The sequence below is a fragment of the Suillus subaureus genome (assembly GCF_016647635.1).
Source record: "Suillus subaureus strain MN1 chromosome Unknown BJ212scaffold_21, whole genome shotgun sequence".
NCBI classification, from domain to species: Eukaryota; Fungi; Basidiomycota; class Agaricomycetes; order Boletales; family Suillaceae; genus Suillus; species Suillus subaureus.
In genome coordinates this window covers 269,439-289,240 of record NW_024538577.1, presented here as the reverse complement: position 1 = coordinate 289,240, position 19,802 = coordinate 269,439, and the positions used below count along the sequence as shown (strand labels likewise).

At 48.7% G+C, this 19,802-nt stretch overlaps 7 protein-coding genes across 7 annotated transcripts; 5 read left to right on the top strand and 2 right to left on the bottom strand.

Moving 5' to 3' along the window:
* Window positions 1-1,477: 1,477 nt before the first annotated feature.
* On the top strand, window positions 1,478-3,780 carry BJ212DRAFT_363811 (guanine nucleotide binding protein, alpha subunit). Its single transcript, XM_041343016.1, has 10 exons — window positions 1,478-1,941; window positions 2,030-2,059; window positions 2,115-2,162; window positions 2,217-2,512; window positions 2,569-2,836; window positions 2,896-2,967; window positions 3,024-3,095; window positions 3,143-3,255; window positions 3,305-3,360; window positions 3,416-3,780. Exons 1-10 carry the CDS (start codon window positions 1,852-1,854, stop codon window positions 3,418-3,420), a joined length of 1,050 nt encoding a protein of 349 aa, XP_041191776.1. The 5' UTR covers window positions 1,478-1,851; the 3' UTR covers window positions 3,421-3,780.
* BJ212DRAFT_1362867 (uncharacterized protein) lies at window positions 3,230-3,950 on the top strand. Its single transcript, XM_041335965.1, has 4 exons — window positions 3,230-3,255; window positions 3,305-3,360; window positions 3,514-3,812; window positions 3,883-3,950. The coding sequence occupies exon 3, from the start codon at window positions 3,583-3,585 to the stop codon at window positions 3,802-3,804; it is 222 nt and encodes a 73-aa protein (XP_041191775.1). The 5' UTR covers window positions 3,230-3,255; window positions 3,305-3,360; window positions 3,514-3,582; the 3' UTR covers window positions 3,805-3,812; window positions 3,883-3,950.
* Window positions 3,951-6,034: 2,084 nt separating this feature from the next.
* BJ212DRAFT_364751 (uncharacterized protein) lies at window positions 6,035-9,790 on the top strand. Its single transcript, XM_041343017.1, has 11 exons — window positions 6,035-6,545; window positions 6,597-7,056; window positions 7,105-7,388; window positions 7,439-7,573; window positions 7,630-7,668; window positions 7,719-7,838; window positions 7,894-8,089; window positions 8,141-8,424; window positions 8,473-9,319; window positions 9,371-9,643; window positions 9,705-9,790. The coding sequence occupies exons 1-10, from the start codon at window positions 6,196-6,198 to the stop codon at window positions 9,608-9,610; spliced, it is 2,955 nt and encodes a 984-aa protein (XP_041191774.1). The 5' UTR covers window positions 6,035-6,195; the 3' UTR covers window positions 9,611-9,643; window positions 9,705-9,790.
* Window positions 9,791-11,078: 1,288 nt separating this feature from the next.
* On the top strand, window positions 11,079-12,600 carry BJ212DRAFT_1482058 (uncharacterized protein; the record flags this gene model as incomplete). Its single annotated transcript, XM_041340355.1, has 4 exons — window positions 11,079-11,756; window positions 11,812-12,260; window positions 12,312-12,387; window positions 12,448-12,600. The coding sequence occupies 4 exons, from the start codon at window positions 11,079-11,081 to the stop codon at window positions 12,598-12,600; spliced, it is 1,356 nt and encodes a 451-aa protein (XP_041191773.1).
* Window positions 12,476-16,860, bottom strand: BJ212DRAFT_1588349 (uncharacterized protein). The gene is made up of 11 exons (XM_041342426.1): window positions 16,383-16,860; window positions 15,547-16,331; window positions 15,357-15,489; window positions 15,262-15,300; window positions 15,104-15,208; window positions 14,853-15,048; window positions 14,518-14,801; window positions 13,704-14,469; window positions 13,417-13,652; window positions 13,128-13,280; window positions 12,476-13,043 (listed from the first exon to the last, which is right to left on the bottom strand). Exons 1-11 carry the CDS (start codon window positions 16,730-16,732, stop codon window positions 12,974-12,976), a joined length of 3,117 nt encoding a protein of 1,038 aa, XP_041191772.1. The 5' UTR covers window positions 16,733-16,860; the 3' UTR covers window positions 12,476-12,973.
* A 48-nt stretch (window positions 16,861-16,908) lies between these two features.
* On the top strand, window positions 16,909-18,172 carry BJ212DRAFT_1588348 (uncharacterized protein; the record flags this gene model as incomplete). The annotated part of the gene is made up of 4 exons (XM_041342425.1): window positions 16,909-17,246; window positions 17,743-17,865; window positions 17,948-18,085; window positions 18,125-18,172. Exons 1-4 carry the CDS (start codon window positions 17,133-17,135, stop codon window positions 18,170-18,172), a joined length of 423 nt encoding a protein of 140 aa, XP_041191771.1. The 5' UTR covers window positions 16,909-17,132.
* Window positions 18,173-18,379: 207 nt separating this feature from the next.
* BJ212DRAFT_1362828 (NAD(P)-binding protein) lies at window positions 18,380-19,794 on the bottom strand. Its single transcript, XM_041335964.1, has 9 exons — window positions 19,663-19,794; window positions 19,594-19,604; window positions 19,476-19,537; window positions 19,295-19,420; window positions 19,209-19,243; window positions 19,030-19,154; window positions 18,789-18,976; window positions 18,572-18,742; window positions 18,380-18,520 (listed from the first exon to the last, which is right to left on the bottom strand). Exons 1-9 carry the CDS (start codon window positions 19,748-19,750, stop codon window positions 18,451-18,453), a joined length of 876 nt encoding a protein of 291 aa, XP_041191770.1. The 5' UTR covers window positions 19,751-19,794; the 3' UTR covers window positions 18,380-18,450.
* Between the last annotated feature and the right edge of the window lie 8 nt (window positions 19,795-19,802).

Here is a 19,802-nt window from a genome sequence, read left to right as displayed (position 1 = left end):
GATACGCCGCCCGCCACTTCACAGTATTGCTGTGTGGGATGACAAATATTACAGGACATACCATTGATGTTGTCTGGCACTTTCTCAATTTCCGATGAAGAATCTGCAGAGACCATTACAAGATACAATCGTGGCCTGAATGTACAATTTTTACGCAGCTTGCGAGTAAGAGATTACATTACCCTGCAAGTTCAAGCTAGTATTGCCACATTGTTCCTTAGTTGGTGCCGTATGCATAACCAGAAGTCCGACGGACAAGATCACGGCGTGACACAATAGTGTTATCAGCGTGCGGCTGGAAAATACTTGAGGCGGTTTGGCAAGGTGTATAGTATAACACATTCTGGGCCTATGAATGCTGATAATTAGCCTGAAGATCCGGGCTGTATTCTTTGACAAGCGCGTTAGGTACGATTCATACAAGCGAAGGGTCGAGACAACTAACAAAGGGAGACATATAATGGTTTCTCCCGAACCGACTTGTGACATTGTGATCGGCTTGGCTGTCAGAGTACTTGATTATGTCAAGCAACTCAAGACGGCCCTTGCATTAGCGTATTTCCTTTGATCACTTACCTTGGAGGTCGTTGTTCACAGGCCTGGTGCGGGTACCAGACGATATAGGTCACATCCGCGGCATTTGCGGACGCTCCGTAATTGAACCACGCCAGCCGTTTCGTAATACGATACTCCAAAATGTAAGCAATACATCGTTGTCGGTAGGAGGGGCTGTAGTAGGGGGGCTCCATGCTGTTCGGCGAAACCGTGTGTAACCTAAGTAGGAACTCTTACGGAATTAGCCATGGACAATCATCTCACTCATACCTGTTTTTCGTGAGAGATAGTGGTTTTTTCGAATTCCTCCTGTGTGTTACTTAAGTAGGCTCATTAACCTGGGTGCACCTGGTTTATAATTCTTGATTTGAGGCGGCCACCTTCTCATGGGACCTTTTTCGTGGTATTTTCATCTTCTGTTCCCAGTGGGGAAAGGGCTGGATGATCGGGTTTTCAGGTGCATGTGCTCAACTTCCAATGTTGATTCCCTTGCACAGCGGACGTTTCTAAGGAGTAGGCCGTATCACAAGGGCACAAGGGGACTTTGATTGTGCGCGAGAGTCTCGGAGTCTCCTGGTTGGTCGAATTTGTTGCCACCATCGTGATGAGTCGCGGCCTCCGCTGCAACGTCGGCCGTTACTAGCATAATCTCAGCCCTGCGGTTATTAATCACTCGCTGCCAATCTCTATTTAGAGTTGGCATCTATTGTACGTACCCTCTGAGACATACAGCTGATCTGAGTTCTTGTACAAGTCACGTACAGCAAACGTACAGCACAAGATCTTATCACATTCGCAAGGCTTCATGTAGTATGGAGGGGCTCAGCTGAGCGATGAGACCACTAGTGAACCAGCGTAGTATTACAGATAATTTTGAAAGAATGCATCCGCGGTTTAGTCGCCATAACTGAGATTGCTGGCTTTGAAGTTTGAAAGAAGACGCAAGACGTTAGCCGAGATAGGATCTTTCCCCCGGTCCGCGCTCACCACCACCCCTTCAAGCTTCACTCAGTCTCAGGTAGACTGCACCCTGGTCTGCGCTTGCCTTTTTTTCGCAACACGACATTGTCTCTCCCTGCGCTGGAATCCGAAACACGCCAATCACTAGCACTGCCAGCGTGTTGACACTTGTTACTGGTTCACTCCTCTGGAGCATCATATTCAGCTCTCCTCCCACTCACACAGCTATCAGCGCCTCATTCGTCATTCAAACCATTCCTCAGCCGTAGGACTTCACTGTTGGATTCGTAGCCCTACTAGGGCCCTCCATTCGTTTCTGCTCCAGACTAAGAAATCATGGGTGCATGCATGTCAACAGGGGGGATGGTGGATGTCTCGGATGATGATAAGCGGAGGCATAGAGAAGCAGAGAAATATCTCAAGGAGGTGAGTCTGCGACGGAATGATGCTGACTTTCGCTCGTCGTTCTGCACCTGTCACTGGTAATATGATATTGACCGTATCCATCATATAGGCCAGGGCCAAGATGACTTCCCAGGTCAAAGTACGTTGTACACCCAAGTTCCTGTATGTTATTCACCTTCATCTACGACACCTAGGTTCTTCTCCTAGGGTCTGGCGACTCAGGAAAATCGACAGTTCTTAAGGTAAGTTACTTCTCCTAGCCCACTTACTGTCAGTTCACGAAGCTTCTTTCGTAGCAAATGCGACTGATCCATCGGGTACCATTCTCAGCAGCAGAAATTGAGACTTATCGTCAACTAGTGTTCAACAACCTAACGACGGGCATGAATTACGTGTTTGAGGCTATGGAGGACATGGAGCTCGAAATTGCGGAGGAGAACCTACCACACGTGGAACTCATTCAGAATGCCAGGGATATCCGTGAACAAGAGCCTTTTCCTATGTCATACTATGAGCCCTTGAGAGATCTTTGGGCTGACGGCGGGGTCCAACAGGCATATAGCAGAGGGAACGAGGCTGCTCTTCCTGAAAAGTGAGCCCCGTGTTGTGTGTCTTGTTTCCTTCGAGACTTTACAACTCCCGCTACAGCTTGTCATACTTTTTCTCCTCGCTGGACAGATTATTCGACCCATCATATCACCCATCCGAACAAGATATCGTCCAGTGCCGAGCTCGCACTATCGGAATAACCGAGACAACTTTCCATCTCAAAGACCACGAAATGCTTATGGTCGACGTCGGTGGTCAGAAGAGCGAGCGGAGAAAATGGATTCATTGTTTCCAGGATGTCACCAGCATTCTATTTCTGGTCAGTCTAAGTGGGTATGACCAATGCCTTGTCGAAGATCGGGATGCGGTGAGTTGTTTTGCACATCGTGAACTATCTGAAGACGAACCATCGGTTTCTTATTCTAGAACCAAATGCAAGACGCTATGACAATATGGGACTCGATATGCCATTCGCAATGGTTCAAGCAGACATCGATAGTACGCTAGGTTACCCTCGTGATTTTGAAAGCTTTTCACGCGTGTTGCTGCATCAGATTCTCTTTCTGAACAAGGATGACCTCTTCCAAAAGAAGATCCTCAACTCTAACATTAAAAATTTCTTCCCGGTAAGTTACTCTCCTCCGATTGGCTGTTCCTACTCAATGTACTTCAGGATTACGAGGGTGAAGCAGGGGATGCAAAAGCTGGACGAGATTACTTCCGGCGACGTTTCACGCGGCTCGCTCACAAAGCTGGACGTTCTAAAGAACGCGAAATCTACATCCAGTAAGCCTTTTCTCTTATTCGCTGAAGACGCAGCCCTAACGCCAGAAAGTGTAACAACTGCAACTGATACGGAAATGTTGAGAGTAGTGATGGCCGCTGTCGAAGGTCAGTTACTAAGCGGATATCTTTAGGATCGAATTACTAATTCCTTGCTTTCCAGAGTAAGTTCCTCCTTCTATTGATCCTTCCCTACCCGCCAGTGATGTCGTCCAACCGTACGCTCATCCATTTCCCACCATTCTTCCCTTTTCTCTCATAGCATCGTTCTTCGATCCAATCTCCAAATCGCGGCGCTAATTTGATGTTTCTTTTTTTGCTCTTCATCTTATGATTTATCCATGTGATCATCAACGTTCGCATCTCGCTATCGTGCTCCAAAACATATTGCTATCGCCGGGACACAATCTTGCATACTCAACGTTAATTTTCCTCTACAATCTTACCGTTGCAACCAATCTCTCCTCTATCTGCTGGTCAATCACGTTATCGTCCGATTCTGTGGGCTTCTTTTACGTTGTTCGAAAATCACCAATATTAGTGCTGTCATAAGCAAAAACGTGAGTTAGTCCCCCCTCTCCGATCGAATAATTTTTTCGCAGGGGCGCTGATGGGCTCCCTTGTCACCAGATCCGCGAAATCATGCTTTGAAGATTGTCACCCCAATTGGAGCCTGATGGTGATTAGGCTGCAGGCACGATGTATCAGTACCCCAGGAAGCGGAACCTATCTGTGGCAACATACCATCTAAAACAGGAAGACATCCCGCGCACCTCAACGACTAGTTAGCACTTATTTTACTCATTACAGAGCAGCGTGCCTTCACTTGTCGTTCTTCACACATGTCGTATGTCCTCCTTTGACATTTCTCCCAGAGCTATGTGATCAAGCTGTTATACATGCCGCACCTGTATTAGGATACTGGGTCATGTGATTTCACTTTGCTTATGATATTTATTAATCCTTTTCTTCATCGAACGCTTGGTTTAACTCGATGTATTTTTCATTCGCTTTTTCTTGCACTTGCTGATCGGCTCTGTATCGTTCTTTATGATATTTTGGCTGCCAACATGTATCGCTACGGGGCAAGAATGATGACAGTGGGTCGACTCCCCCTGATAGACTAGTCTGGAGCGCCGCGCGAGTGCTCAAGATCTGTTCATAATTTGTACAAGCTTCGTACCGAACTGGATATTGTATCAACAACTTTGATCCGAGGTTACAGTGCACCCTCCACGCGCGTTCGAAGTTTGATTGTCTTCGAAGTATCGGAGGAATTGCGGAGGAAAGGGTTAATTCTGACTCGGGAACCGCCGACTTGCGCGGGTTAAACCTTCCTGCTGCGAGCCCCATTTGCTAGTAGCAACTTATGCGGGCCATCGGCGGCTTTCTGGGAAATATAATCGAGTAAGCGCGGAATTAATGAATTGTGGATTCTTGGCTTAGTTCCGACATCACCACATCAATCACTTTCGAGGTGCCATGTGGTGATTCTTGGGATGCGAAGTGGCTCTGTGCCAGACCATATCAGAAGAAGAGTGCCATCCATCAATGTAGCCGCTTGATGAGCGAAGATCTGTCAGCAAGTTCTCTATGCAGCTTAAGTCGAGCGATGACACCTGCACTCGGCTGCGCCACCAGTGCGCCACCAAGGTTGAGGCTTGGAGTCTTTCTCAGGGAGGCGAATTCACTCACAGTGCCGGGAATGCCAAGATGAGCCTCGAGTGTATTTTGATGGTTAGCATGTAACTCCTTTCTGTCCGTGCGACTTAGCTGTGTGACTAGCATCACTAAGTACTAGAGTAATTGTGGCCAAAGTGTCGTCATACCCCTGTTTCAGGATATAGTGAGCGTGCGCGACGTCGGACGTGTGATGAGTAACCGAACCGACCTGCTATTAGAGCCGCGACCAAATACGAATTGAAATACTTCCACAATAAACGGCCGAGATTTCGAGATCGTGACGCAATACACGAAACGTGCTATCTGTGGAAAATACAAATTGGAGAAATTTAGACGCGGTGCAGACCGCGAAACCCGTCGAGGCTCATACGCCATGGGTAGCGGTGCCTGTTAAATATGCCATCGTGTTCGAGGCGCAGTCCGCAGTTATGTGGATGCTACCCTTGCGTTGTAAAATATAAGGATATATTTGAACATTGGCACTGGCAGATAGGCTGTGGTGAGTTTTTTTTCCGATTTCAGTATGCCCAGATAGCCATACCCCATTCTTTTCATCAAGCCGAGTCCCACTCCAATGCCAATGGTCCACTCGGTGCCAGTGTGATTATCAGCGGTGATACTGAGACGGCTGGCGACAAAACTGGTTATAATGTTGACTAAAGCAGCAACCACGCTAGGAAAGTCTTCGAGGTGTATTTTCAGCACTTCTATGGGCAGTGCAGGCGGGTCAAAGATAATACCATCACGTTCGGTCTTCTTGAGAATTCTGAATAATCTCCTTACAGAGTCAGAGGTGCCACGATTGGTTGACGAGCCGCAGATGCATGCTGGTGAAGATAAATAGTGGGATCTGTCTTATTCATAGCTCGTCTGCAGAAACCGCAGACAATGAAGTCGGAACTCTTGATGTTCGAAAGTTTTGCACCATCCTGAATTAGATTCTTGATTATCTTTGACGTGCTAATGAAGCCAACCTGAGTGGGAATTGAACAGAAGAGTCTGGCCATTTCATAGGCCGACTACAAGGACCGCAGGAGCGAGATTAATTGAGCTGCTGGAAGAGCATATACACAAAGCATACTCAGGGTGAGAACAACTAAGTACTAGTACGCCTTTGACAAGTGCGTGGACAAGAATTCACGTGACCGAATACTGACCAACTTGGGATCATGATTGTCCTTCGATCAATTGCATACTAAACCTAGTATTAAGTAGTACGTAGTGCATCTAGCTACCCCAGTCTACACCGCTCGACTTATAATGGCTTTCGGCGAGGTTGTACACTACGTGACCCAGCCCACAGACTGGCCTGAACCAGTCCGCGGTATTGCTTCCCTATTGTCACCATTTCACTGTCCCAACTGGCCAAGTAATGAGCATCTTGCCAGCACGTCATCCTCGAAGTTCCCGGAGCCACTTTCTTCCAATGAAGCACCTGCACCGGGATCATATACTGCAAAGGATTTTCAGGCCTTGATTCACTCGACAGCCGCAGGGTTAAGCGCACTTGCTGAGCTTCCTCACTACGGTGGCGAGAGATCCACTGTTCCCCATTGGTCTCAGCTTCTCCATGCACTGGCAAACACACTGTCTCCAGATGTTCTGATTCTGTAAGTGACGTGCTCGTCATGCATTGAACCAACATTCGAGTATCCCTACAGCGAAGATGCACCGTTCATCATGCCACGGTCTCAGAACATGACGAGTCAGCCGTCAAATCTCATTGACGGACATGCGACTCTTCTTGCTGCACATGCAATCTATTCTACGCCTAGAACTCCTTCAGACAGTTCCACCACCAGCTCACGAGACGAGGAAGACAATGATGAATCGATGTCTTCTGCAAATTTTGACTCGTGCGACGGTTCGGTTGACTCACTCGACCTGCCATTGCAAGCGCACATGCTTCTGGGTCGAGGCAGACGCCTTTCCGCTGTGGTGCCAGTCTTACTAGTCGCCGACTCCCATAATATTGTTCCCCTACTTTGCAGTGCTCTTTACCAGAGACATGTATGGGGGATCAGTCAGCCTGTGGTCGGCCTGTGCTGTTCCAGCACTGGTACGATTGCCACGGCCATCTTCGGATGGCTCGACTCCGATCAGTCAGAAGAAGGCCGCATGGCAAGTCCGAAATCAATGCATATCTTTCCACGCTCACCCTTCCTGAAGCCTACAGCGCACCTCGCTTTAGCAGCAGATATCCGCCTAGATCCCTCGATTGGGGTGTTTGACTTCAGTGACACCCGTTCTGCCATCAGCCTCGCGCAATTTGTTTTGGGGTTGCGGACTCATTTTCAAGATATCAAGGATGCCACATCGATAGAAGCAGTCGATTCTCTGACTCCGTTGCACTGGAGGTCCGATTTACCCGAGTTTGAAACTCAGTTTTTGGGACAATTGGACGAACGAGTGGCGTCCTGGACCCACCAGGTACACGTGCAGACGAGTTCCAGGCACGAGTCTTTATCTTGAGTGGCAAGTCAGAATATTAATGGTTGTTTAGCGAGGCATCATCGTCATCTAATCCTCGTACTCCGTCCCCGACCTTGGATACTGCGGTGGTATCATATGAAACGATGAGTTCTCCCTTACTTCCTACCATCGTCGAGGATGGACAAGTTCATGGCCCAAATATCCGGTCAATAATTCGACCTGTGTCACGCTTATCAATGCACAACTAACTCGAAGCTTTAGGCTGTCTAAAGAGACTCGCGCGACGAACGTGAAAGGACGGTAAGTTCGCTTTAATCACCCTGTTGACGATCTTATTTTGCCTGCAGAAGAGGGTCGCAGCCATCGTCCTCAAAAAAGTCATCAAAGAGAGCCAGTCCATCGCCACAACCGCCATCTGAGGTTAGGAGTTCGGCTTCATCGCGTGCACCCAGCCCATACCCAAACTCGCAGTATGGAGTTCGCTTCTTGGCTGACTAGCGTTAAATGACCGTTTCTCGTCTCCAGGTTTGCCGCATTGTCTGATACCGGCCTTGAGGACGGTGTGTCAATATCCAATTGGCTGTTTGAACGCCATGCGTTCACCGTCGGTCGAATCCCAGTCCGCTCTGTGGAACTAGCGAATAGGACCGGAATTAATGCAATGATCGAAACGTATGATGAAATGACGGCGTTTACCTGGTCTGACAACATCAAAACCATAGTGAGTCTGCAGTATTACATTTACTGCTGCTTCTCATCACGTCGCGCGCAGCTCTCGAGTGTCGAGGTAGATATCTTTGTATCGGACATCAGAACAGAACTATGCAACACGAATGGCAATCCCAACTGTCAGTCCAGCACAATCAATGCTCCCTCGTCGGAGGATATCGAGTTTATTTCATGCCGGATTTCAGCACTGTTGTACGCTGTGAAAGGTGCTCGCCTATGTGATGATGTCGCAAAGTTGCACGGCGCCAACGAAGCCGATCGGCGTCACGAATGGGATGCTCTACTTCTCAACTTCTTCCAACCTGTTCCCAAGCAACGGGATGTATTGTGCGTGGTTCATATGCCAGGCCATCTTCATTCTCACTATTTATCTAGGCTAGAGCGACAGCTGAACTTCACTCGTAATCTTGTTGCCGATGACCCTTCTTTTGCGACACGGACCATCGAGGTCGCTCTCGAATACCAGAACTTCTGTCTTGAACAGCACCGGTGTGTCCGTCTCACCGCAGAGACCTCTGGCAATTGGATGCAGACTGCAGCAGCACGAGATCAAGCAATCCAATTTTCTGACGATATTGAGGGTCGCGATATGAAGGGGAGTTTTGCTAAAGTGATTGCACATCACTCCTCTATGGATCCGATCACTGGAAAATGTGATGCTATCCTCGTCATTCCATGTTCCGGCGTTGCTACTGCCATCCTCGGGCGCATATCTGGTATCGACGAGCAAGAAAAGCTCCTGAAACTTTTCATGCTAGTCCAGGGTCCAAAGCCGGAGAAACTTGGCGGGAGTACGGGGGAAGCCTCTTACCAGATTGAAAAGACCGTCGGTCACAGCCGAAAGACCACACCCGGTAAATCACTTCAGGTCCCCTCCTCATCTCGTGTATCAGATTCCACCAAACCCGACCGAGCCCAGTTGCAAAATCCGTTTCTTTATCACCCTGATGCCAATCGAGCGACGCAGAAGAAAGAAATAATACCTTCCCAGGATACATCCTGTGACGAACCTAGTAGACAAGACCTACTACTGCCAGTGCTGTTGGCCGAGTACAAGAAGAGGGACGAGTCCGCAATTTCGACAGCCATGAATCAGATGAAGACCTACCTGGTTTCGGCGGTTACCTTCCTTTCCGAGTTCGGTATCACAGACCAGCCCGTCTTTGGACTGGTTGTTAATGGCGCGCTGGGTGCAATCACAATGGCATGGAAGAGAAACAATGTATGTGTTGCCTCTGTTCACCATTTCCGAAGGAGCTCATCAGTAATGTAGCGAATCTACGTCATGGAACGGAACGTCCGACACTATGATATTAGAGACCCTCTTCAGGCGCTTCAGTTTGTATCTATTCTGCCGCGCCTCGCGCGTTACGGCCTGGGCCTCCGCCGTCTGCTAGAGAAGCAGCTTCAATCTAAGCCGTGGTCCAAGTCGGCCCAGCGGCAGGAAGATGAAAGATTGGCAGCAGCTAAGCGGGCAGAGTCAGAGCAAGCGGTCGCACAAGATCGCAGGTGAGGCCATGCAGAGAGAAAATAGAGATTGGAACATGTACGACTCAAGTGGAACGTGATAGCCTTGCTTTTTGTACTCATTTACAATATTATACCAGTGTTTTTGTTCGCACTTGGAATATCACTTGACCGGTCCAAGTACTGTTTGTCGGTGCTCCGCTACACTCATAGTTAAGTCTCATACAGGATCAATCGACATGTCAGGCGCTGCTCGGTCTTCGCTGAAGCTTGCAAGTTCCATCCAGAAGTTGTTATGTGATCTTCGGATCCTGATGGATTCTGATTTGAACCCTCCCTCGAAACTCAGCCAATTCTCAAATGATGGTTGCCATGGCTGAATTCCCCGTGAACACAGCCTGAATCTGAAAATCGACACACACGATAAAGATAGATGGTGTATAGATCGATCAAAATGTTTTCACAAACAGGTGGGATTCGAACAATATCCCACTGCCACTGGTCTACATGTTCTCGGCCAAAGACTAAAACACATCTTCGAGTACTCTTGTCAGCTTTGTGAGCCGTGCTGCTGGCACAAATACTAGTAGGCTTGCCGCATGAGCTGTCCAGCAGTGTTTTATAATCAGAATGACTCCACATCGCGCAGCTACTCATAAACTTGAAAAGATCAGATAATAGAATGACCGGGATACTATCCCTCACGGCTGTCATCATCATCCCAAGGGCCAAAGTCGTCAAGTAACGCTTTTGTCACAGCTGCCATTTCCAAGTCCGCTCGGCAATGCCTAAGATGTCAGCACTTAAGTTAGAGCGAAAAATTATGCTTGTGATTGACTAGTGGAATATAGTATGGAGTGTGGGTGTAATCATAATGGTTGTATGGTACAGGATGTGCTACATGAGAACGGGAATCATGTCCTCCATGATGCGGCAAATGAACTTGATGCTGGTGTGGTATAGAATGTCTGGAAAATTGCCGATATGGTGGTATGCTACTGCAATGGGATTAATATTATAAGATCTTGTAGAACTTGTTCGTGATTCCGCCTAGATCCACTGCTCGTGATTTACCTTTCGGGCGGCTATCTTATCGACAGCCGAGCGACAAGCTTCGTCACAGCCAGTCTGAAGTCGTAGTATTGGTTTAGAACTCCGCCACGGCAACGTTCGGCTGGCTGTCACCAGCGTGACTTTGGCTGCTTTCGAAGAACTTCACCATTTCTTCATGAAAATCAGTCGTTCAACCTCGCAATGAACCGTACATGTTAGAAATATTGATTGAAGTTAGGTCGTGACGACTTATGGGGGTGACAACGACTCAGCGCTCAGCCGTGAAGTATACCGGTTCTCTCCATTCCTTGCTCTATTCGGATTTTCCGCCCCTATGATAAGTAAGTATGGATTGTCGTTGGGTGATAGCTATCCCCTTCAGTCGGAGATCAGAGACCACGGGCGCTGCTCTGGCGTTGATATGCCCTGACAACGTAATATTCCTTCAGTCGTCGATCGAAATGTCAGAGATTACGGGCCCCGCAGCAGCTGCTCTGGCATCGCTATCCCCTGACAACGTAGTTTTCCTTCAGTCACTCCCTAAGGCAGAACTTCATGCTCATCTTAACGGATCTATACCTATCAAAACCATACTGGAACTTGCACAGCAATATTCGTCTTCTGGTGCACATACAGCTGATGTCGCAGATGCTGTCGAGAAACTCGGGTCTGGAGCTGACTTTAATGAAATATCTGACTTTTTCTTTCTGATGTCTGTTATCTATGCTCTGACATCAACTCCGGAGGCAGTCGCGACCGTTACTCGTGCAGTCCTCCAATCATTCCTGAACTCCACAGGCGATGGCGCGGAAAGCCCTCAGTGCACGTATCTTGAACTACGGACTACACCTCGCATGACGACACACATGACGCGTGAGAGGTACCTCACAATTGTGCTTGATGAAATAGAGAAATATCCTGCTACTCAGGCCGCCCTGATCGTGTCCGTCGATCGTCGCATGAGTGACTTGGACGTCGCAGAATGCGTTAGTCTCGCCATCGAGATGAAGAACAGGGGCAGAAGAGTTGTAGGTATTGATGTATGTGGGGATCCACGCAAGGGCAACATGCAATATTTCACTCAGCACCTATCAAGAGCTAAGGGCGCCGGTCTTGGGTTGACCGTGCACATCGCGGAGGTTTGTGATGTTCACTCTGGTATATGCGACTCAACGATGATGTTCGGATTTGTAGCTCACGGAGAATACAACTGAGGATTCTCTGGCACTCCTCAGTTGTCGTCCGGATCGACTCGGACACGCGACATTCCTTTCAGATGAGCTCAAGGCTTTGTTCTTTGCGGACAACCCGCGGCCTGGGACAGAATCCAGCTCATTGTCTGAATGTGCACCGGGCACAATAGACCCTCACACACCAGCCGAACTCAGAGATCTTACTCACCCTCTCGACCCCAGATTTCAAAATATCGAAGAGGGTTATTTTCTGCGCTTCATTTCAGATAGCGCTGAGTCCGAGGGAGCGAAACTGCAGATGTCCTTCTGGGCCGATGCAGAGAAATTTTCTGAGCGAGCTGCGATCAAGGATATTGAAGAGACGACTAAACAAGCAGAGTCGCCCAATAACGCTCGCGCGAACGGACAGTACAAGCCATGCATCGAGATATGTCTGAGCTCCAATTTGTTGTAGGACCATGCATTGACTCTGCGAGTTATCGAATCCAATCATTCTTCTAGAGGCAAATCTGTCGCATCCCTCGACGCGCATCACATCCACTATTATCTGAAGAACGACCATCCTATTGTCATCTGTGTGAGCACGCTATCTTACGCCCCACAGGTTCTTTCGTCTGATGTTTTGCATTATCAATAGACCGACGACACACTCCCTTTCAGAACGTCATGCCTTGGAGAGTACTCTTTGCTTTTAGCGCAGCCTCCGCTAGGTCTTGGCTTGAGCAGAGATGATGTAGCTAGAATCGCGCGGATGGGCATGGATGCTGCATTCTTGAGACCTCGTGATTGAACTAGATTTCAGTCGCGAGTATGACGTCGAGTTTAGATGGGATAGATCCTGGCTCTAGAATACTGCTCGTATCACAAAGCAGGACGGCACATCGCCTGACCTGTGAAGAAGAAAGTACCTGTACGATACCTGTGAAATGGAACGAAGTGCCACCGGCCTTCCACTTTGAGGGCTTCGCTTTACCAGGTGATATTGCTGATGGACCTATCACTTCCATCGATGTGCTCATCAGCACAAGAAGCGAGAATGATATATTTAATGCATGATCGTTCCGCTCGTGAATTGTTTGAAGTTTCGATATTCTAGGAATGAAGAAATGTCGCAAAATAATACAACCGCATAGCAAATAGTTGCCATGAAATATAATGCGACACTAAATTCCTCGTCCGCCCGTTGCCTCCAGCGTATGGCCAGTCATGTACGATGCAAGCGATGAAGCAAGGCTGAACAGACCATCAGTTAGCTAAGGTACCGAGATAGAAGCTGGAACGTACAAAGCATGCCTGCGGCCGTCTCGTCAATAGCACCTTTCTGCAGAGAGGAATATCCACGAAGCATTGATGTTCCGGGCAGCAGCGCGTTGCTTTGCTCCAGGAATGCTCAGTGCAACATTCTGACCATCGATCTTAACGGTTGCACCGTCCCGCCCAACAACCCAAAAAAGGATGAGGGAGCGGCCTCTACCACGGATGTGGCCCCACACGACTTATATTGTAAATGGGTGAAAAAAAAGTTGGCCCGTTCCACTTGTACCGTACATCCAATCTCTATTTCCTCTCTGCACGGCCTCACCTGCGATCTTGTGCGACCGCTTACTCCGATTCTGTTCGCTTAGTTGCCGCCAATCTTTCGTCTTCCTGCCGTTGGGCTAACTTGGACCACGGCTTAGATTGAAGCTGCTTCACATCTATAGTTGCGAGCTGCTTCTCTAGCAGACGGCGGAGGCCCAGGCTGTAACGCGCGAGGCGCGGCAGAATAGATACAAACTGAAGCGCCTGAAGAGGGTCTCTAATATCATAGTGTCGGACGTTCCGTTCCATGACGTAGATTTGCTACATCACTGATGAGCTCCTTCGAAAATGGTGAACAGAGGCAATACATACATTGTTTCTCTTCCATGCCATTGTAATTGCACCCAGCGCGCCATTAACGACCAGCCCAAAGACAGGCTGGTCTGTGATGCCGAACTCGGAAAGGAAGGTAACCGCCGAAACCAGATAGGTCTTCATCTGATTCATGGCTGTTGAAATTGCGGACTCGTCCCTCTTCTTGTACTCAGCCAACAATACTGGCAGTAGTAGGTCCTGTCCACTGGGTTCGTCATAGGATGTATCCTGGGAAAGTATTGTTGCTTTTTTCTGCGTCGCTCGATTACCATCAGGATGATAAAGAAAGGGATTGTGCAACTGGGCTCGATCGGTTTTTTCAATCTGGTAAGAAGCTTCCCCCGTACTTGCGTCAAGCTTCTCCAGCTTTGGACCCTGGACTAGCATGAAAGATTTCAGAAGCTTTTCTTGCTTGTCGATACCAGATATGTGCCCGGGGATGGCAGTAGCAACGCTGGAACATGGAATGACGAGGATGGCATCACATTTTCCAGCGATCGGATCCTTAGAGGAGTGATATGCAATCACTTTACCAAAATTCCTCTTCATGTCGCGACGCTCGATATCGTCAGAAAATTGGATTGCTTGATCTCGTGCTGCTGCAGTCTGCGTCCAATTGCTAGAGGTCTCTGCGGTGAGACGGACACACCGGTGCTGTTCAAGACAGAGGTTCTGGTATTCGAGAGCGACCTCGATGGTCCGTGTCGCAAAGGAAGGGTCATCGGCAGCGAGATTACGAGCGAAGTTCAGATGTCGCTCTAGCCTAGATGAATGGTGAGAATGAAGATAGCCTGGCATATGGACCACGCACAACACATCCCGTTGGCCGAGAACAGGTTGGAAGAAGTTGAGAAGCAGAGCATCCCATTCGTGACGCCGATAGGCCTCGTTGGCGCCGTGCAACCTTGCGACATCGTCAGAGCTGCGGGCACCTTTTACAGCGTGCAACAGCACAGATATCCGGCATGAAATAAACTCGACATCCTCCGATGAGGGAACATCGATTGCGCTGGACTGATAGTTGGGATCGCCCTTCGTGTCGCATAATTCCGTCCTGATGTCCGATACGAAGATATCTACCTTGGCATTCGAGAGCTGCGCGAGACGTGATGAGCAGCAGTAGTGAAAGCAATGCTGCAAACTCACTGTGGTTTTAATGTCGTCCGACCAAGTAAACGCTGTCATTTCATCGTATATTTTAACCATTGCATTAATTCCGGTCTTGTTCGCCTGTTCCTCAGAGCGGAGAGGGATCCGGCCGACTGTGAACGCATGGCGTTCGAACAGCCAATTAGATATTGACACACTGTCCTTAATGCCGGTATCAGACAAAGCGGTAAATCTGGAGATGAAAAACGATCATTGAATGCTAGTCAGCCAAGAAGCGGGCTCCATACTGTGAGTTTGGATATAGGCTGGGTGCATGCGACGAGATCAAAATCCTATCCTCAGGTAGCGGTTGTGGTGATGCACTGGTCCTCTTTGATGAGAGATGCGACCCCCTTCCTCTGAAGGTAAAACAAGATCATGAATGGAGTAACTACAGTGAACTTACCGTCCTTTCACGTTCGTCGCGCGGGTCTTTTGAGGCAGCCTAAAGCCTTGAGTTAGTTGTGTGTTGATAAGCGTGACATAGGTCGAATTATTGACCAGATATTTGCACCATGAACTTGTTCATCCTCGACGATGGTACGAAGCAAGGAAGGACTCATCGTTTCATATGATACAACCGCAGTATCCAAGGTCGAGGGAGTACGAGGACTAGATGACGATGACTGTCTCGCTAAACAACCATGAATATTCTGACTTGTCATTCAAAATAAAGACTCATGCCTAGAACTCGTCTGCACGTGTACTTGGTGGGTCCAGGACGCCACTCGTTCGTCCAATTGTCCCAAAAACTGAGTTTCAAACTCGGGTAAATCGGACCTCCAGTGCAACGGAGTCAGAGAATCGACTGCTTCTATCGATGTGGCATCCTTGATATCTTGAAAATGAGTCCGCAACCCCAAAACAAATTGCGCGAGGCTGATGGCAGAACGGGTGTCACTGAAGTCAAACACCCCAATCGAGGGATCTAGGCGGATATCTGCTGCTAAAGCGAGGTGCGCTGTAGGCTTCAGGAAGGGTGAGCGTGGAAAGATATGCATTGATTTCGGACTTGCCATGCGGCCTTCTTCTGACTGATCGGAGTCGAGCCATCCGAAGATGGCCGTGGCAATCGTACCAGTGCTGGAACAGCACAGGCCAACCACAGGCTGGCGGATCCCCCATACATGTCTCTGGTAAAGAGCACTGCAAAGTAGGGGAACGATATTATGGGAGTCGGCGACTAGTAAGACTGGCACCACAGCGGAAAGGCGTCTGCCTCGACCCGGAAGCATGTGCGCTTGCAATGGCAGGTCGAGTGAGTCAACCGAACCGTCGCACGAGTCAAAATCTGCAGAAGACATCGATTCATCGTTGTCTTCCTCGTCTTGTGAGCTGGTGGTGGAACTGTCTGAAGGAGTTCTAGGCGTAGAATAGATTGCATGTGCAGCAAGAAGAGTCGCATGTCCGTCAATGAGATTTGACGGCTGACTCGTCATGTTCTGAGACCGTGGCATGATGAACGGCGCATCTTCGCTGTAGGGATACTCGAATGTTGGTTCAATGCATGACGAGCACGTCACTTACAGAATCAGAACATCTGGAGACAGTGTGTTTGCCAGTGCATGGAGAAGCTGAGACCAATGGGGAACAGTGGATCTCTCGCCACCGTAGTGAGGAAGCTCAGCAAGTGCGCTTAACCCTGCGGCCGTCGAGTGAATCAAGGCCTGAAAATCCTTTGCAGTATATGATCCCGGTGCAGGTGCTTCATTGGAAGAAAGTGGCTCCGGGAACTTCGAGGATGACGTGCTGGCAAGATGCTCATTACTTGGCCAGTTGGGACAGTGAAATGGTGACAATAGGGAAGCAATACCGCGGACTGGTTCAGGCCAGTCTGTGGGCTGGGTCACGTAGTGTACAACCTCGCCGAAAGCCATTATAAGTCGAGCGGTGTAGACTGGGGTAGCTAGATGCACTACGTACTACTTAATACTAGGTTTAGTATGCAATTGATCGAAGGACAATCATGATCCCAAGTTAGTCACTATTTCGTCACGTGCATTCTACACGCCCATGCACGTGAGGTACGTTTAATTGTTTTTACCACTGGTGTATCATACACTCTTCTGCCGCCGCAACCTGGCCCTGATGTGCCTTACAAATCCAACATCTCCAATGTTTGTAGACGACCTATGAGAAAGACAGACCCTGCTATTCAGCTTCCACTCAAGGCGCCTTGATTAGCACGTCGAAGATAATCAGGAATTTGATTCAGGATGGAGCATCTTCGGATATCGAGAGTTCCAAATTCTTGCGTGCGGTGTCTGCAGACGACCTATGAATAGGATAGATCCTACTCTTCAGCAGCAGCATGGATCCGTGGGTTGTCGACCAATCATGTCTGGGCTGCAAGTGATATGGAGGCATTCAGCTGTTGTTCGATCGAATGAGGTATGTTCTGACCACTCATCGGACTGTCATAATGGTGTACCGTAAAGTTTGACAGTTGCAGAACTCTGACATTTGCCACCCCCCTCCGAATCCGTTCGTTGCCATCGACAATGGGCACCAGTATCAAGATGTTCTTACGCAACTCCCAACCAAGCTCCGAGTGCTGATAAGGAAGTGACAAGGTGTCCCTTTGTTTCTATGAGGGTATGTCAGCCGATGCACATGCAGGTGCAAGGTGGCCCGGTAGTGAAAGGTTCGCGTGCAAGGGCAAGTTAAAGATTCCGGTGCATCACTTCCCTTTGTCCCTGCACCTCACTATTCAAACAATCATACACCCATGTCGGAGTCCGAGGAAGTAAAAATGGAAATGTCTTTCTCGGCCAATGCAGAGAAATTTTCTGAGCGAGCTAGGATCAAGGATATTGAAGAGATGATCAAACAAGCAGAGTCGCCCCAATAACGGATATACCTGACTCGAAGCTCCAATCTTTTGTAGGACCATGCATTAATTCTGCGAGCCATCGAATCCAATCTTTCTTGTAAACGCAAATCTGACGCATCCCTCAACGCAAAGCTTATTCGCCATTATCTGAAGAATGACCATCCTACCGCCATCTGTGTAAGCACACTATCCTACGTGTCATGGCTCTTTCGTCTGACATTTCCCATTATTGACAGACCGACGACACACTCCATTTCAGAATGTCTTGCCTTGGAGAGTGCTCTTTGCTTCTCCGCTAGGCCTTGGCTTGAGCAGAGATGATATAGCTAGAGTCGCGCGGATGAGCATAGATGCTGCATTCTTGAGACCTCGTGATGGAACTAGATTTCAGTCTCGGGTACGATGTCGATTTAGATGGGATGGGTCCCGACTCTAGGATACTGGTCGTGTCACAAAGCAGGATGGCACACCGTCAAACCTGTGAAGAAGAAAGTACCTGCGCGATACCTATGAAATGGGACAGCAGCGCCACCGGCTTTTACTTTCAATTCCAGAGGACTTCACTTTACCACGTGATATTGCTGATGGGCCTATCACTAGCTCGATGTGCTCATCAGTACGAGAATCGAAGACGATACATTTAATGCATGATTATTCCGCTCGTGAATTGTTTGATCGAAGTTTCGATGTCCTAGCAATGAAAAAATGTTGGATAATCATGACTGCATAGCAGATAGTTGGCCATGAAATAAAAATGCGACATTAGATTCCTCGTCCGCCCGTTACCTCCAGCGTATGGCCAGTCACGTATGACGCAAGCGGTGAGGCAAGGCTGAACAGACCATTAATTAGCTAAGGTCCTGAGATAGAGGCTAAAACGTACAAAAGCATCCCTGCGGCTGCCTCATCAGGGGTAGCACCTCTTTGTAGAGGAATATCCACAAAAGCATTAACGTTCTGAGCAGCAGCGCGCTGCTTTGCTCCAGGAATGCCCAGTGCAACCTTTTGGCCGTCAATCTCAATAGTTGCACCGTCCTCTTTTGCCGCGGTCAACCTGGATCCTGTTAGGTGCAATAGCGGGAAAATTCGGTACGTCATACCGAGTGTGCACGAGGCCATATGCAATGGTATTCGCACGAACACCAAATGGTCCCCACTCCTTTGCAATAGTCTTAGTGAGACCTACAACTGCAGACTTTGCAGCAGCATAATTTGCTTGGCCAACATTTCCATGCAGACCGGAAGTCGAAGAGACGTTAACGATAGAACGATTTTCCGCCGGATTGCTCTAACAGTTTGTTATTGTACGGGACTCACTGGACTAAGTACACTTGAACGAACCTTGACTCGGAAATAAGGTGCAGCAGCACGAATGAGGCGGAATGGTGCACGGACGTGGATTTTCATGATGATGTCGTACGTCTCGTCCGGCATGGTGTGAATCATCTTGTCGTGTGTGAAACCAGCTACATCATATATCAGATCAGAAGGCACTTCATGACTACCTCGAGATCGCTGACCGTTGTTCACGATGTGATTGATCTTGCCATACTGCCTGGAGTGCGATCAGAAATGAGGACCACTCGTATGGCGCAACAGCACTGACTTTACAGTTGCGTCCACGATTTTTTGTGGGAAGTCGTCTGCGCCGACATCTCCCGCGACAGATATTGCGTCGCCACCTGCAGCCTTGATCTCGTCCACTACAGCCGCAGCCTTATTGGCGTCAATACTAAGTAGGATAACGGGTTAGACTTTGTAGAATCTGGAACGCATTCGGGACACACTCGCTAACCACAACCCTGGCACCTTCCTTTGCAAACAGCAGCGCTGCGCTGCGCCCGATACCCTACAAATTCATGTGTTCATCAATATTATCTCCCCCTTGATCACAAAACTCCTTGCCTGTCCGCCACCTAACCGTACGTGGCCACATTAGCACCACAAGTATCATGGAATATAACACAAACTCACCAGTGATGATAGCTACCTCTCCTGAGAGAAGCCCACGTCCATGTGCATTGCTGAGGTGACCAGACACCTGTGCGAGACGGTTTGCCATAAGTATATCGTTGGGATGTCAGTGGGTGCTACGTCAACAATTGCTTCTTGAA

Excerpts from the sequence above, each read along its gene's own strand:
- BJ212DRAFT_363811 (XM_041343016.1), top strand. The coding sequence starts at position 1,852 with ATGGGTGCATGCATGTCAACAGGGGGGATGGTGGATGTCTCGGATGAT. Across the intron at positions 1,942-2,029 it reads CAGAGAAATATCTCAAGGAG|GCCAGGGCCAAGATGACTTC; the intron begins GTGAGTCTGCGA and ends TCCATCATATAG. Across the intron at positions 3,096-3,142 it reads ACATTAAAAATTTCTTCCCG|GATTACGAGGGTGAAGCAGG; the intron begins GTAAGTTACTCT and ends AATGTACTTCAG.
- BJ212DRAFT_1362867 (XM_041335965.1), top strand. The coding sequence starts at position 3,583 with ATGATTTATCCATGTGATCATCAACGTTCGCATCTCGCTATCGTGCTC.
- BJ212DRAFT_364751 (XM_041343017.1), top strand. The coding sequence starts at position 6,196 with ATGGCTTTCGGCGAGGTTGTACACTACGTGACCCAGCCCACAGACTGG. Across the intron at positions 8,090-8,140 it reads CTGACAACATCAAAACCATA|CTCTCGAGTGTCGAGGTAGA; the intron begins GTGAGTCTGCAG and ends CGTCGCGCGCAG. Across the intron at positions 8,425-8,472 it reads CCCAAGCAACGGGATGTATT|GCTAGAGCGACAGCTGAACT; the intron begins GTGCGTGGTTCA and ends CTATTTATCTAG.
- BJ212DRAFT_1588349 (XM_041342426.1), bottom strand. The coding sequence starts at position 16,732 with ATGGCTTTCGGCGAGGTTGTACACTACGTGACCCAGCCCACAGACTGG. Across the intron at positions 15,209-15,261 it reads GCGACGAACGTGAAAGGACG|GGGGTCGCATCTCTCATCAA; the intron begins GTAAGTTCACTG and ends CTTCAGAGGAAG. Across the intron at positions 13,653-13,703 it reads TGGCATGGAAGAGAAACAAT|CAAATCTACGTCATGGAACG; the intron begins GTATGTATTGCC and ends TCAGTGATGTAG.
- BJ212DRAFT_1362828 (XM_041335964.1), bottom strand. The coding sequence starts at position 19,750 with ATGGCAAACCGTCTCGCACAGGTGTCTGGTCACCTCAGCAATGCACAT. Across the intron at positions 19,244-19,294 it reads ATCGTGGACGCAACTGTAAA|GCAGTATGGCAAGATCAATC; the intron begins GTCAGTGCTGTT and ends ATCGCACTCCAG. Across the intron at positions 19,155-19,208 it reads CAATCACATCGTGAACAACG|CTGGTTTCACACACGACAAG; the intron begins GTCAGCGATCTC and ends TATATGATGTAG.